Source organism: Zonotrichia leucophrys, chromosome 1A (genome assembly GCF_028769735.1).
Source record: "Zonotrichia leucophrys gambelii isolate GWCS_2022_RI chromosome 1A, RI_Zleu_2.0, whole genome shotgun sequence".
Lineage (NCBI taxonomy): Eukaryota > Metazoa > Chordata > Aves > Passeriformes > Passerellidae > Zonotrichia > Zonotrichia leucophrys.
Genome location: NC_088170.1, coordinates 37,011,922 through 37,028,707, shown reverse-complemented (window position 1 = coordinate 37,028,707; position 16,786 = coordinate 37,011,922). Strand labels below are relative to the sequence as shown.

General features: G+C 37.7%; 1 protein-coding gene across 2 annotated transcripts in view; it reads right to left on the bottom strand.

Annotated features, from left to right (window-relative positions):
• The window catches only part of UBN2 (ubinuclein 2), a 53,110-nt gene that overhangs the window by 24,154 nt on the left and 12,170 nt on the right, over nt 1–16,786 (bottom strand). For both annotated transcript variants that reach the window (XM_064702257.1, XM_064702258.1), the window contains exons 4-9: nt 9,038–9,175; nt 7,694–7,806; nt 6,181–6,679; nt 2,855–2,925; nt 2,015–2,144; nt 549–667 (exon numbers count right to left, since the gene is read on the bottom strand). In XM_064702257.1, the coding sequence (XP_064558327.1) occupies nt 549–667; nt 2,015–2,144; nt 2,855–2,925; nt 6,181–6,679; nt 7,694–7,806; nt 9,038–9,175 (1,070 nt within the window). The remainder of the gene's footprint in view (nt 1–548; nt 668–2,014; nt 2,145–2,854; nt 2,926–6,180; nt 6,680–7,693; nt 7,807–9,037; nt 9,176–16,786) is intronic.

Sequence of the window (16,786 nt, the reverse complement as noted above, 5' to 3'; positions counted from 1 at the left end):
ACAACCCACAGAGGACCTATTTTCAGATTTTTGCTACACTTCCTTGTAGGATAACCAGTTTAATCTCCCCCTCCCCCACTGCTTTCTCATTGTCAAAGAAATGAAAAGGACACACTCTACAGATGCTTTCACTGATGTTCCTATAAGCTTTAAGCAATGCCTCTAGTGGGAACTGGCAGGGTACTCACCAAACTATGAATACCTTTCCAAGTCTAAAATTACTTAACTATGATTGAAATAATTACCACAAACAAGGACAAAATATATCAATAACCTCAACACACCATCCTCCTCCATTAATCCACCATTTTAGGAATCAACCAGTAATCCTTCAGATTATTTTTTCTATCAAGACCTATCTCGCTCAGTTAATGGAATTTCTCTCTGACATCAGACAATAACACACAAAATTAAGTAATTTGCACAATTAAATAAAGACACCCTTAAACTGGAGCTGAGTGATTTTCTGAACTAAGGAAGTAAACAACATGGATACAAACTTCCAGCTGGGTTCTAAATAGGCTTGCACAGCCTCCAGAATAACCTACTTGGCATTCTTGGCTTGATTGCGGGCCTGACAGTCCTCCTGATACTTGCATAACTGTTCAGGCATGACGTTACTGACAGCCAGCTTCAGCTTCTGCAATGGCTCTCTCAAGCGGTCATCCTGTGAAAAGAAGAGTACCAAAATAATCCTATTAGATGTAAAATAAAGAGCATTTCAGACAGTCTCATGAAAATTTCTGGATCACTCCCAAGGTAACATTCCCAGCACTATTTATGGACTACGACAGACATACTTCTACATGGTACTTGAATCCTGATAGGTGCAACAGCATTATATAAACGCATGTAAGTCTTGAGATGAGACACAACAAAAGATAGTCACAAATATATGTGCCATGAACATCCCAAAACATTATGGCATCATCTCTTTAAATAATGCTTTTAAATTAGAATAGGGAAGGGAAAAAAACTTAAGGAGGAAAAAGTGAAATAAACTGACCAATCGATATCTCAGCATTTGCAAATAAATAGCCTATTAATCAGGTCTCCAAAAACTGTGGTATAAAAACATCCTAGGTAATGAATATAATATGAATATGTATTATATTATCCAAGTGGTAGATTGTTATGACATGCAATTTATGTGCCTGAAAGGTAAGGACTATGTATTTAGAATGGTCTCCAAATATTAAGAATTTCAAACATTAAGGTAATATACTATACACTTCGCTACATGCTTTAAATTCACTTTCTACATCTTCTGACTTCACATTATTAATTTTAATTGCTTATTGAAAAGAACTAGAATATTCTTTTATGTTTATCTGCTTATAATAATAGCATTTGAATCTGTTTGCCTCAGCAAAGATCTCAGCAAGCACTGAGATCTCTGCATTCATTTTCAGATCCTCTGGAAGATTTAGTCCTGGATTTTATCTAAAGAATCCGGTCAGGGTACTTCAGACCACAGATAACTTTTCTGTTGAACAGGAAAATAATCTTCAAAAGAAAAGTAACTGAAAATGGCATACAAAGTATTTGTAAGACCTAGCCACAAAGGGAAATTTGAACAAATAATACAGGCAGGGTCATCTATTATCCACATGGCCTTCCTTTTTTCTTGACACAAAAGTGAAAACAAAAGTACGTATTTTCAGCCTATCACAACCATTATTACTGTGGCTTTCTAATTCTGCTGCTTTGATATGTACCCTAAGACTACAGTAATACTTAGTGATGACAGCAGAAACACTCCTTAATAGTCTGTATCCAGCTTTCAAGATGAAAGCACTTCCTTCTCAACTAAAGACTCTGAAATACTTATATTTGTTCCCAACCTAATGACAATATCATGTATATGGAAAGAAGCTTTTCAACTTATCTAGCAACTGACCCAAAACATTTTTCTTGATTTGAGGCTGTGTGGCTACTGCTCTACTCTGCTGCAGCAAGGAGAACTGACTGTCACATAATTGCCTCCTGCTGGAGCTGCTCTCCCCAACCCTACCTGGACATTGAGGTGTAACTTCTTCAGGCGCTTGATCAGCGTGTCCTTATTGCACGGCACGAAAGCCTCCAGGTGGGAGTAGACTCCATTGCGGACGGCAGGATTCACCTCCTGCAGCTGCAGCTCAATGCTGACAAACAACAGGAGTCAGTCAGACACACTCCAAAGTAAAGATGACTTCTGAACAAAGACCTAAGGAAGCTTTGGAAGCATAGCATATTCTAGCTATGCATATTAAAAATAGCGGCTTGAGATATTTTCAGATAAGTTTTTTTGTAAAAGGAAGAAGTCCTAATCAATGGCAAGAAACCATTCACATATGTAGTTGTCCAGCAATGTTGAACATTCAAAAACATTAAAAAAATCAAATAATTCAAATTTAGTTTACACCCACCACTGTGAATCAAAATTGATAGACTTTGTGATAGTCTTCTAGAGATTACTTTTGTTTCATAGATTATGAACACAGAACTTTCTCTATTAAACCCTTAACTGAAGATTACAGAGAAAAAAAAATCTGGTGTTTGCCCTCATGAAAGGTGAAGGTCCTTTGAGTAACAAAAGTGGGAGACAGGAGTAAATAAAGGCAATTTTGTTGACTTTTACACATGAAGCCAAGGACCAGGGCACTACAAAACATTTTACACTGGATAAAGACAGACAGGTATGACAGGAATTGTACACATACATAAATCTCTTTAGCTAATAACTAGCTTAGACTGATCTACCTTCATTGACTTTTAAGGGATTTGTTGGAACAACCTCAATAATACTTCCTCTTCTGTACTTTTCCTTTCACCCCCTTTCCAAAAAGGAAAGGTTCTACAGATAAGCACTTACTCCAGAAGAATATTATTCATGTCTTGTGTGAAAAACTTCTTCCTGCCTTCTTCATCAAACATCTTGGCAGCCTAAAAATACAAAAAAAAAAAAAAATAATTCAAGTTCACAGAGTATTTTCAACCAACAATGTTTGTATCTTTACTTTTACAGCCACATCATATTCTTGTTTCCCAGAAAATGTTACTTGGAAAAAAATACTGAAAACCAAGCTATTCTCAGCTGTTTAGAAAAAACTGAGGATTGTTACTGTTATATACAAATATACACACCTTGCTCTAGGGCAGACAATCATTCTGTTTAAGATCTGCCTGGACCACTGATGTTAACACATTCATCTTTTGAATAACCACTAAGAAAATTGTAGATGCTTTATCACCATCAACACCACCAACATTCTACTATCTCTGTTTTAAAAAGAGAAGCATTGTTTGACAGGTCAGGAAGGCAAGGCAATTAACACAATTCTACTCCATCTTTTTCTACCTGTTACGTGCCTCATCCAGTTGCATCTTTCCAGCTTAGAGCTCTCTCAAACCTTCACTGCAATTTGTACAACAGGATTATATATGCTAGAGGAATACCTCATCCCTCTTTTCTGCTGCTGTCCAGCATTCTTGCCATCCTTAGACTGTATCTTTAGTATTTTGTCTGGTATTTTTGTCCTTTTGATCAAAAGTTTTTACTGATCTCCCAGCAATTCCCATACAGAATCCCTTTATCTTTGCTCTTATCACCTAGGTACATCTCTTTTTCTCAACAAGGAATGACCGCTTATAGGACAAAGCCAATTCCCTGTACCATTTTACAAAAATCAGTAAGAACCTTTCTCTAGTGTACATCTATTCTGCAGAAATTCAGAAGTTGAGAAAAAAGAGCCCTTAAAAACATCCACAGAGTAGTGACTTGCAACAATGTAGCTAAAAACTACAAATAAGTCCAAGTCTTAACATGATTAAATTAATTTATTACTAATACTTACTGTTCTTGCTCTTTTTAACTGACCATTTAAATTTGAAAGAAAAATGTCTTCTAAAAATTGTGAACTCTACCTCTCTTCCTGTGTGAACTGCACAGGAAAAGAGTGTGACACGCGAAGGTGTAAGGTAGCCCATTGTCTGAATGCTTTATCACTTCAGTCATGAACACTGATACTGGAGTTTAAGTTCCTGCAAGGACTGCATTTCACTCATTTCTACCATAAATACAGCTGCTGAGGGGATGGTACTACCTGTTTAAGAACACTGAAGCATTTGTCCTGCTAAAAAAATTAGAAAGGTTACTGATGCCTTCAAGTGATAGGGTACCAAAAATACAATTCAGAAAGTCTTAAATCCAGGACCTTTATGCTTAATTAACACAAGGATTAGAGTCAGCATCTGGCTTATGTAACGCAGAAGGAAAAAGCTTTGACATTTTAGTCCCAGGTAGACCTTGAAAGGCAAGTCCAGCATTATTCTACTATGCTGGACAGCACTGCTGGCTTTTAAAGACAGCAACACCGGCAGATTCAAAAACTTCATCACTATTACTAACTACGGTTGGGTTTTATTTCCGGAGTGATTATCTTGACAGTGACCTTAAAAATAGAGGAAAAACCTCTTTTACTTACTTTTCTGCCTGTATACAATATTGCCTTCTGTCAGGGTAGTACAGAATAACCCACTCAGGGAACTATAACACATGAATCTACCAAAGGAAGTCAGGAAGTTTTTATTGCCTTTAGACAGTGGCTTTCCAATCTTATTATTTTTTAAATTTTGATATATTGTACTGCATCCATAGAGCATAGGCTTCTTCCTACAGCTTTATAAACTTTTCTTTGTGCTAAAGAGATCTAAAGCTTCAAGAGTCTGGTAAATATTTGACATTTAGTCAAATAGCATTTTTAGTGCTTTTTAGATGTCTGATTGCAATTTACAGGAGGCATGGAAGTTGCAATCTTTAAGTCAACATACAGTCTAGCTGCTCCCCAAGTATAACCTTAAACTTCCTCTGCTTAGCCAGGAATCTTTCAGAAGACACTGTCAAAAATGGAAGAGTTCCCAGCTGGTCTAGAGGAAGGCGTCCCTGCTCACAGCAGGGGGATTGGAGTGGATGATCTTAAAGGGCCCTTCCAACCCAAACCATTTTATGGTTCTATCAGGAGTTATGTTTTCTAAGAGCCACTGAATTAAAAATGCCTCCCAACTGGTTTGAGATTGTAATACAGAGAAGCAACATGAATTAACTTGGGGCAGGTCACTAACACTTCCTGAATTTTGGCCTAATCCATTTCTGCACTTTTGCTAGAAGCTTTTTGTTGATTCATAGCAAAATTAACCTGCATACTGAGAGGCAGACAGAAGCTCCTTCACACTTCAGTAAATATTAATTCCTTGGCTGTATTTAGCTTGGTAAGTTTAAAAATAAATAAGAAAACTAGAAGACATTTCTATAGAGGCAAGAGCAAAGCAAACTCTGGAATTGTTTAAATTATTTTTTGTCCAAAAAAGGAAGTATGTTTTGAAAAAGCAGTTAACTATGAGTAAAGAAAAGCTGCACTTTATTCTAAGTAAGGAAAAGCTGCACTTTATTCTAAGTAAGGAAAAGCTTTAATATAATAATCTGAACAAGCAACAAATTTATTCTCAACTGAGGATAACATCCATAACTGAAACAAGGAGTATGTAATAGCTTAATATTTCTGATCCCTTTCAATAACTTACTGGAATATTTGTAACTTGTTAGTTTAACATCTTTCATCCCATTTTTGAGAACTTCAGATTTCATTCTAACCTCCCAGAAGAAAAAGTTCAGTTTTGTGGTTGGTTTGTTTTTTGTAGTTGGGTGATGGTTTCTGGTTTTGGTGGCTTTTTTTATTTGGGTTGTTTTTTTTTTTTTTAACTGGCAAGCTAAAGCCAAAAAACCTGGATCCAAAATACATGGATTTGTAAGCTGCAGTCACATTTCAGGTAACCTCCTCCAATGTAAGAAACACCCATTCATTCCATTTTATCAAATAGTAATTCAAGTTAAAATAACACTGGTATTTCCATTATGGAGAAAACCCCATAAATAAATGAAAATTACAAGTTATTGTACATAAAAGATTTAGAAAACCCAGTTTCCAATGTGAAACAAACACTGCTAAAACAATTGACCTGCATCATCTCTGCCTGTTTTCATCTGAGTATAAACACAGCATTCAAGATTGCCATTAACATCAGTTCTTCATTTCTAAAGTTTCAGCCAGCAATTCAAGGATGACACTCAAGGTCCTAATTGTTCTTCCTTGTTCTCTCAGATTCTTGAATGCAATCCACTACCAGCGAATTCATACTTACTGTTCGAAGGTCTCCAATGCGCTTTTCAAGTAGCACAGGCAGACCTTCAGGGAGGGCAGGCACCTGCTTGGGTGTCATGACCTGAGAGGTGTAGGTTGCCTGAGTGACATTTCCATTCTCTCCTGACAGCTCAGACACCGGGCTGCCATCAGAAGTGCCATCAAGCAACTTGTCAAAGTCAATGTCCCCCAACATCTCCAGGGCACTTTCAGTTTCTTGCAGGAGCTCAGGTTCATTTGTGCTACCAAAAATGGAGAGGACAGGATCATTGATCCTAAGATTCAAGTCAGAGATTTCATTTCCTGCACTGAGAGAGGAGGAAGGAATTTTACTAGGGGTAGAGGTTGCAACAGTCACTGGAGGTTTTGGACTAGGTTCCTTCTTCCTCATGGCTTCCTTCTCCTTTTGAAATTTACGGATCATGGCAGCCAGAGAGAGAGAGTCTTTATACAGTTTCTTTTTCTTCTTCTCAGACTTGTGTGAATTTAAGGCCATTACTCTGTAGAGGAAAGAAATCTTTCATTAGCATGTGACTTCTGAGGCCTTAGTAACCTTTAACAAGACAACTCAAAGTTTAGTACAATTAAAATTTATCAGGGGAAGTAGTACTTCCTGCTTCCATCTTCAGAACATTTTATCAATTACCGTAAACCTTAGGTCATGTGATTACATGTTCTCTAACTGATCTGTTACATTTTATATACATTAAGGCAAAGGTTACTTCATTCTGACTTCTCAATTTAATTAAGGAGAAGTTGGCACAAGTGTTAAAACTTACAGCAGATTTACAGTACTAAAATACTTAAATTTGCCTCTCAATACTGCTGAATGGTGGCAGGTTGCCTGTACAGCATGTATGTTAAAAAAATTCCTTTCGTTGCTAAAAATTTTTAAATGCAGGCTCAAAATCTGTATTTTTTTAAACTGAGAACATTCCACCAATTTTTCACCTTGATGAAAAATTAAGTCAATAAATTTTCAATATTCAATGAGAATATTCACAGTAAGACAGCCTCCATCCACTCCGCAATAGCTTTCTAGCAGTCACCTAATCTAGCCCCACCACCTTAATCTTTCTATGCTGGCCTCAGAACTGAGGAAAGCACAAAGTCAGTAAGAAATATGTAGAAGAATAATTAAACTCTATTTAGAGCTTTACAGATGAGAAACAAAGAGATAAGAAAAACGTTATTTTTCAATAGAAGACGCAATTCCTAATGCTAGCTTAGATGCTGGGTAGGACAATGACACTTTATGCTATTCATAATACTCAAAATTTATTTTCTGTGATTTGTCTTTCCTTATCCCTGGTGCAAAGTTTCAGGGGACAAAAATTTAGCCTGTATGACTGAGTAATATAAAAACCCCACACAAATTCTGGAACAAAATCTATAAGCTATTAATTACAGTTTAAAAGTACAATATTCAAAAGAGCTGTAATGATCTTGCACACAGTCTCAAAGCCAAACCTCAAATATAATTGAAGGGTTCTAATGAAGAAAAAGAAACCCACCCCAACTGCTTAGGAACTTTCATTTTCCGAGGCTTCTTCTCCTTCTCTGTCCCTTCATCTTTTCGCTTGCGTTTCTTCATTCCACGATCTTCACTTTCTTTCAACTTTGCTATCTAGAAAAGAGACCAAATAAAGGACAATGGTTCTCCCACTCTAAAGGGCTTCTACAGCAAGAAACTTTCAGTTTTCTTTACACTTTCCAATTCAGAGCCAGGAAAAACACATTAATGTGTGTAAAAGCAAATGGTACCACAGATTCCTAGCAGCAGTTTCAGTTACTGACAAGTGTTAATCATAAATCCTTTTTAAACAGTTATGAAATTTAGAGTTTTCAGTAATATAGATACACTAAGGTACATGCAGAGTGCTGCCCAGCCAGTATGGCCAATGGCTACCTTGGAAGATGGAATTCCTGCACCTCCTTCTGCTACCAAATTCCATTGCTGACCATGAAGCTGACCACTATGAAATATCTTTGCTGGTCAATGCAGACCATCTGTCTCATCTCCCTTGCCCATCCTTAGACTATCTGAGGGTGCAGGGCAGGGAAAGAGAAAGCCTTCAGACTGTGCAAGCATCAGCCAGCAACAGGCAAACTTCTGGTGTGGTCATCAACACTGTTTTAGTCACAAATCAAAACCAAATCATCCTACAGGCTGCTAGAAAGAACACTATCTGCATCACAGCGAGAGTCAGTACAAGAACCTTAAAATTAAGTGTTGTAGAGCAGAAAAGAACACCAGGAAGCACTAAGTTCTCAGAAATAGCATGCAACTTGTAAATGTCAGATTGCAATTATGTTTGCATTGACTGTAACTTGTCAAAGTTTATAGAACAGCATGCTGTTTGGAAAGATTTGTGTATATAATTTTCATATAGCTATTCTTATTAACTGAATTTGTTTTAACAGGTATTCTGGTTTAAAATATGGTTTATTGGTAAATATGTTGAAATTTGGTTTACAATTCTCAATATTACGAACAATTTCATATCATGCAAACTTTGTGCAAAAATTAAGAAGAGTAGTGATGAATTTAAAGTCTCATCTTGTATAATAAAATGCTTACAAAATTACAGAATAATCTGTCAGTTCAAGATGGGTGGACACAACTTGTCAGGCTGCCTAAACAGATGCTTAGTCTTACAAGACTGAATAGCCTGTGGACATCCTGAGTTAGTTACTGAATGCTAATACATGAGCCACAAAACAAAATGCAATAAAAAGCAGTACCATGCATCATTCTGCTTTTGGACTCTTCATCTGAGCCATTCTAAGTGTATCAAATATTTCTTATGTCACCTGGCTTCTATTTCTGTAAAAAAGCCTTCATTAAAATCACTCACTTTAGGCGGCCTATGCTTTTTGTCTTCTGCAAAGTCTTCATCCTCTGATTCAGATGCCTGGCGAAACTGCAGTGTACCAGTGTTGATATAAAACCCTCCATATTTGGTTGTCAGGGATGCAGGAACCAATTCATCATACTGGGCAGGAAAAGGAAGACGAACTTATCAGCATTTCTTTATAAACTCAACATGTATTTCATTCACCAGTCCCTACACATAAAAATATATATACCAATTCACAGCACAGCTTGCTAGAATAGAAACAGGAGAGCAATTTTATAGAAAATTAACTGGTCGAAGCAGAGAACATTAATAACAGAGTATCCTTTCAACACAATGCTCTTAACAAAAAGGCAGCATTACAGCATTAAAACTGCTGCTTTCTCAAGGCAACTCACCACAGTGCCTTGCTCAAAACCCTAATTCTTTTTAAAAGTTCTCCAAAATCTTATTTTGTTAAAAATGCTATGCCAGACATAAACTTCACCACGGTATCTGTTACCTTATTTTCAATTTTAGATGTTTAATACAACATCGCCTCTTAAACAATTATCACAATGCCAGGACTTTTTTAATTTGAAGGCAAACATTCTCACTTTGTTCAGACAATTTTAAAACCACAACATGTTTCAAACTATCAATAGTTTGTTTTAAAAAGTATTTAGTATTTATGAAGAAATTTACAAGTTAGAATCATAAAGCTGAATCTAAAAAATACTAAAATCCAAAGACATAGAAAAAGTGATCAATAATCAGTATAGTGGATGACAATATTAATTCTATTATTACATGCAACCAGCAACCTCCATGCCATGTAAAATATACTGAAGATAAAATGGTTTAAGAACTGAAGCCTAGGCTACCAAAGACTTTTAGACATGAAGAAGAGTTATCCAGGAAAGTGTAACAGTAAATATGTACTTCAACAAGGAAGCTGGAAAAACAGCCTGAACTGAAGTCCTACCCAGGGATTTAATCTGATTAAGTAATTAGAAACTTCCCTGACTCATCACCTTTCATCTTCCTGGAACACAGAACTTAACAAGCAGTACAGAAAGACAAAATAGGACAAGTGGTGACAGCATTTATAAAGTACCCTAAGATGATCTAAAAAGCTAGCACAAGAAAGTGAGAGAATCTATTAATGGAACAAAATGAAAGTGAAGTGGCTTAATAGTGGACTTATCATTCATCTTAAAAGACCAGGAGGACCATGCAGAGAAAACTTGAGAGTGGAGGTTGTGTAGGAATTTCAGAGAAAATTCATGCTTTTTCCACAGCTCTCAGAATCAGCTTCTTTAAGTGCAAGGCAAATAAAAGCAGAGAAAAGCAATTATTATCCACAGTGCTTAACAGACACAGCAGACATTTCCCATTTGAGCTGAGAGGGTGTGAACTGAATTAGCAAGGGTGGGGCAGAAAAAGATCAAAACTGAAGCACACAGTGGTAGCCAAGTTAGAAGGAAAAAGCACACAGTCAAAGCTGGGACCATTATCATAGGAAGCAAAAGCCAACACAGTAAAGACTGAGATGCAGAGCAGTACAGGAAAGCCTGGGTAACACACAAGTAAGGATTAAAGAGAGTTCACAAATGAGGAATCATGAATCACAGCAAATTATCTGGATGATCAACATGCTGTGTGGCACAGATCCACTGGAACAAGGCAAAAAGAAAGGCAGAATTCATTTAATATACAGAGTGAATGTATTCCATAATAGTCAACAGGCAAGTAAGATCAGCAAGATGTGGATGTATAACTAAGCAGCTGAGGTTTCAACAGCTTCTGTTGAGGACTATGAATTAAATCAGACCTTCAAAGACCCTTCTGATATTCAGGTCCTCTTAACCCTCGAGTAAGACTATTTTTCTTTAACCAAAATCTGTTTTTACCCTGAACCTACTGAACAAGGTATAACTTTTAACTCAATGTTGTATTTTAGACATAGGGGCCTGCAGACCAAGCGTAGCTAGTGTACACCCCCCCCTCTGAGCTAAGCTTACTATTTTCTAGTGCCCTAACTAAACAGAAAATAAGTATGTTTGCATAAGGTATTAGTAACAGAGATTAAGCTTCATTTTCAAGTGCTTCCAGAACTCCCAGTTAAAGGGAACACAGCTCTTAAAAATTCTAAACCTTACTGTTTTCAAGACCTTTGCTTTAAACTAGTTTTTCTGTGTATGAAATCACACCATTTATCTTATGAACAAAAATAAGTTTAAAGTCCTTTACAGTGTTCTGATCTTCCTTACACATTTCAAGGCTGAGAATCAAAAAATCTCAGACCTACAGAGACAGGACTTGACTGACTGCTGTGAACACAGGTTTGTCCTACAACTGATTATGGAATCATCCTGCAGATAAAATTAAGACTGATAACTGTCTGACCATCTAAAAAGCAGGTTCATATGTAAGTTACTTTAAACTACTGTCCTTGAGCTACATTCCTATGCTTTTAGTGCTATTAATCTAGTTAAATGTTTTGGTATGAAAAATAATTTAGTTTTTTAAAAAATAAGTTAACTGGTTTCAACTTCATCACTATACCAAGAAAAGTGAATTTTTATGGATTATACCAATTTAGTTCTGAAATCCAGACCCACAGCAGTATCTTATATTAATATTGTCTACTCTTGAGTCCAGATATTTTGACCACAATCTTCAGATATTCTACTGTGATCCTTCTCCTCATTCACCTACCTTCCAGACAATAACTTTCAAAAGTACACGTGTAAAAAAGTTTTTAAACACTTTTGTACTAAGTCTTGGAAATGAGATTCGGTGCAAACATGTCCAAATGGTTTAACAAATGTAGCTTGTTATTATTTGTTGTACAACAGATAATACTTAGCTAAAAGATAAGCAGGGATAATTTCTGGACCTTGCTTAGTTTATTTTTGAGGTAGGTCTAACCAGCTTGGGGTGGAAGGAACTGTTTCTGTTTTGATACTGATCATGAGTAGCCCACTGAGTAAAGGCCAAGCTACTGAAGTCCAATACAGCTCCTCCAGTGAAATGGACTAAACATCTATACACTTCACTACACACTTCAGATACTTCAAAAATACAGAGTTGATTGATCTCTATGCTTCTTCAAGATGCAAAGAACTGAAATGCACTCTTTGGCTTTAGCATTCTTCAAGGTTGAGTTTTCAAAAAACTACACAACTATCTTTCTAAAAACTACAGTATAATAGAACCTACAAGGAAATCTTGAACAAGGTTAAGGGGAAGCAATGCATTGCTTTGCTAATCCAAGGAGACACCAAAAAGCAAGCACAAAGAGTTTTCCTGTGATAAAGAAGGTTTCTCTTCCAAAATGCACAGGTAAGTTGGCAGGTTAGTTTGTTTTTCTTTTAACTCTGGGGAAAAGGACAGCTGGCAGAGCACAAAAGAAAAAAGCATAAGAGATTATGGAAGATATAATATCTAGCCCAGGGTAGTTTCATAGGAGTATCCTAGTTTAGTAGTCAAGATATCATAATCCATCAGCCTACCTGAGCACCTTGAGAGAAGTACCAATACACATCTACTCTCCTGTTTTGTTCCCATCTCAACCAACACCTTTCTACCTTTCCACCAGCCATCAGAGCTGTGCTATTAGCTTAAGTGACCTTCACTTCAGAGATTCCATTCTTCTCACCTTGAAAACATTTCAGCCAAAGTTACAAAATGTATGACCAGCCATGTGACCACTTTGATCTGTGCAACTCAATTCTTTCAGAGCTTGAGCTCTGACCTGACCCACAATGAAAATCTAGTTCAGTGTTAAATAATTATGTAACATATTACTTAATCTCTCCAGGTTTAATGTTACAGAACTACCAGAAAGTTCTACAGAAAAGAAGTTATACTTTCCTTTTCCCCTCATTTAACACAAAGAGCAGATTTTCCATATATGACACTTAAGACAAATGCTCTTATCAAAGATCTGTTATTCCGGCACATTATAAACCTCCCTTTGTATAACATTAGTGATCATATTGTTTGTGTATTTTTTGGGAAACACTTAGGTTCATTGTACTGCTTAAACAAATTCATCTATGTAAATAGCTGATCCTAGGCTATGTTCTACCCCTCTAGCAGCTCAGATTACTTTGAAAAGTGATTTTGTGCTCTTCAAAAAATTAAGTCTAGCAAAATACAGGATGCTGCTACAACCATTATAATTTCTTTCTCCTACAAATTTAAAGAGTCGTACTACACAGGCCAGATACAAGTCTCAGGTGTTTTCAGCAACCTATGCAGGTGCTGAATTTTCAATTCATTCAGTTTATTCTTATTCCTCTCTAAAGAAGGGTATGGCTTTTTGCAGAAGGAGCACAAAAACATTATTACTGCTTCAACAAACACCAGATGTGTTCTGCAAATTCAACTACCTTTGTTCCTCTAGCCATTTTGGTTCTTTTACCTGCTTAGTTCTTGCATCTGTACCTATTGGTTTGATACTCCCCTTTATACCTAGATGTATTTTGGGGTGAGGAGGATAAAAAGTAACGAATCTCCATGTTGAAGCTTGTTGTGGTGTGTTTTTAGCTTCCGGGTCCCTTCCTCAGGTGTGCCAATATTCCCTTCTCCCTTCCCCCTTGCCCCTTGCTGAGTGTGCCCTGTCAATCAGGCTAACATACCAGCAAGGCGTCGTGTGGTTGGTCGATTTCAAAGGATGCTCCTCAGGCCTGGGGGACATTGGCCCGTATAGGTGTCCCTAGTCCCTTGAGACCCTGCCCCTTTCACCTGGTTGGTGGCTCACCTGTCCCCTCCCCCTCCCCTTCCCCTGTCCCCGAGCTTAAAAGGTTAATCAGACCATGCGGCCTCCATTCTGTTGGCAGCAGTTGCCCCGGTTCAGACCTCTGTAGCTATGGAATAAACATCTGGATATAACCCTCCAGCAGAATCCTCTCCTTTTTCTCTTCACCATCGCCAGAAGCTCTCTCTCCTGAGGTAAACTGAGTCCCTGACAAGCCTGGACTTGTTCAGTGCCCTGCTGCAATCTCCAGCAGCCAAGGTATCTCTGGGGTGAATTACACTACAGTGCTGCCTTTGGCCCAGCAGCGAGGGTCAGAACTGGCCCAGGCACCATCTAACTGGTTATATTGGGATTCATATTCCAATAGAAGCTTGTGCTTGTACTCACTGGAAGGCACAGGATATGTCGGGGGCCAGCTGGCAGTGTCCCCTGAAGACACGTGGGAAGCGCGCACGGCGCGTTATTAAAGGTGGCACTGCGCACTGGGCTAAGGGAGCGCCATTCCCCAAACACACAACTTCCAAGCCTGGGCAAAGTGACAATGAACAAGGAAGACAGTACTAATACAAACACACCAATCCAGAGCCAGTAAGACACTTGGAAAGTGAACCTCTTAAAAACAGAAGCTTTAATGCACCCTCCTGTATTCAGCACAGATGAGGTCTCTGACTGAGGTCTACAAAGGCAGCCTTTTCCACATGAAAAATGCCACAGTGTCCAACTTCTCTCACTACACCATGAAAGTATTTTTAATAATGGAACCTATGGAGTGTTTTTCTGTAAATGCCTCTAACATTTGCAGGTTGATATCTTGGTTGTTTTGTTAGAATTTTTTAAGAGACAGTAATCTTTTTAAAACAACAATCCTTTCCATTGTTAGCATAAAACAAGTTCCTTAGAGTAGGAAGAATGAGAGAACAGCACCAAGCTGGCCTGAAACTACATCTGGCCCAGAACCTCACAAAAATGGTAAAAATTTCCATTAACACACTGAGCTGCTATTCCCTGAATAGATACTGTTCTTGCTGGGAAAAAGTTCCTAAGATATTCAAAAGTTTTGTCCAAGATAACTTACTGATAACACATCAGCTTCAAGTTTTAGGGGCAAGCCAGGGTAGGAGAGAAGAGGATATTAAATCTACCATACCTTTTTAAGTTTGGAGAATACAAGATGAGGACAAATTTATCGTAGAAACACGTGAAAACTGTGTTTCATGACATGGAATTTTTGCAGAGACCAAGCCCTTAAATTATGGAAAGTATTCTAGGGAACCCAGATAGAAACAAAGCAATGCTTTTAACAGTGTGTCCAGAATTACTAAAACCAACACAAAACCTTTGAAAGGTTTTCTTTAAAGATGATCTGAGCTCTTGAGATGTAGCTAAAGAAAAAGATCTTCCTTTTAGCTGAAGTACTGTTTTGGAGAATGAAAATCCATGTATGAGAAACCATTGATACACTGGTTTTCTCTAGCAACCAGCACAGGACTTTTTACAGCAGTGTTCAGAGGGCTACTATGGAACTATGAATATAACAGACTAGGTCAAATATTTACACAGGGGCCTGGGTGTCTGAAGAACTGAACTGCCTGCTTCCCACTGCTCTTGGCATTCACATTTAGCTTCAATTCCTGCCAGTGTAGCTATCTAGTACCACTGCTTCAAAAGACACTGCTTATAGATTTGTAGGTCAATAGTTCTTTTTCTACATTCATCTACTTGAAATGAGGGAAGTCTTTGGCTTGGATATCCAAGCCTTGTTACCTTCACGTAAGAGAAAACAGCATACACTTTCATTAACACTATGCATGATTTTAAATTCCCTCTTCTGTATTGCATAATAGAAAGCTCAGAAAGCACTGTGTTCCCTTGCAAGTCTCTACCTATATAAAGCTTACATTGCCAGGAAAATATTCAACCAACCAAATAATCAGAGGTCATCACAAGAGCAAGTAATCAGCCTGATCTGGCTGGACATGCATGTGTGTGCAGGAAAAATAGAGTGGGTGAAAAATTCTACAGGAATTCCACTTCATAAAGAATGTACTTCTGGGCAGCTTACACTACAGCAAAACCTATTTTCAACATCAAAGCAGTGGAAACACTGAGGAGGGGCAGCTTTCTTCACAGGTTGTGGACATTTTGTATAGGTCCATTAAGATAAGCAAAGATTAGGATTTGCCATCAGGCTAACCCCTATAGAGGGGTTAGAAACAACAGTAGGTCACTTGTGGTTTTCTTTTTTTACTGGAATTATCACAATCCACTGACTACAGTGAAAATGCTCAACTCAAGAATAGCTGCTCACATAGATTTCCTGCTTGCCTGCAAATGCATTTACCTCAAAATCTGCTTTTAAAAGGAAAGTATCTCTAAAGCTATGGAATAAATCTGTTTCAGTGCCAAAGAGCTCAGTATTTCTTTCACAACTATGATTAAAAAAAAGGACTAAAATTCTGAGGAAGCTTTCAAATTTTTTTTTCTGGGATAGAGACAAGCTAATCCTGGAGCAATTAAAGAGGCACTCATATTCACTTTTCAAGTGTTTGTGCCCAGGATATTATAGCTTTTCATGTGTAAGAAAGTGTGTCCTCTAAGAAGTAGTCCAGGGCCTGGCTCTAACACATCTCAGGGTACACAGCAATTTCATAGCTGGCCATACAAAAGACGAGCATGCCAGACATGTGGAATTTCTTTCTGAACACTTCTCTTGTATCCAAGGCAGAATGATGGAATTAGAGGTTTTGTTGAACTTCAACTCCTACATTACAGAACCCTTAAGCTCTGCAACAACAACATGGACTGCAGCTGGCCCACTATATATTTTTTTTCTTTTCTATATAAACATGGGGATAAAAGCAAAACAAAGATGGTTTCTCACTAGTCTGTATTTGTAAGGCAGACATGAGGCGTAATGGCTTTTTAAGGAGAGCAATCTTTAGAGAATATACCATATCTCCCCAATAGCTTCTACAGCTGGCACATGATGCAAGCATCTGGTC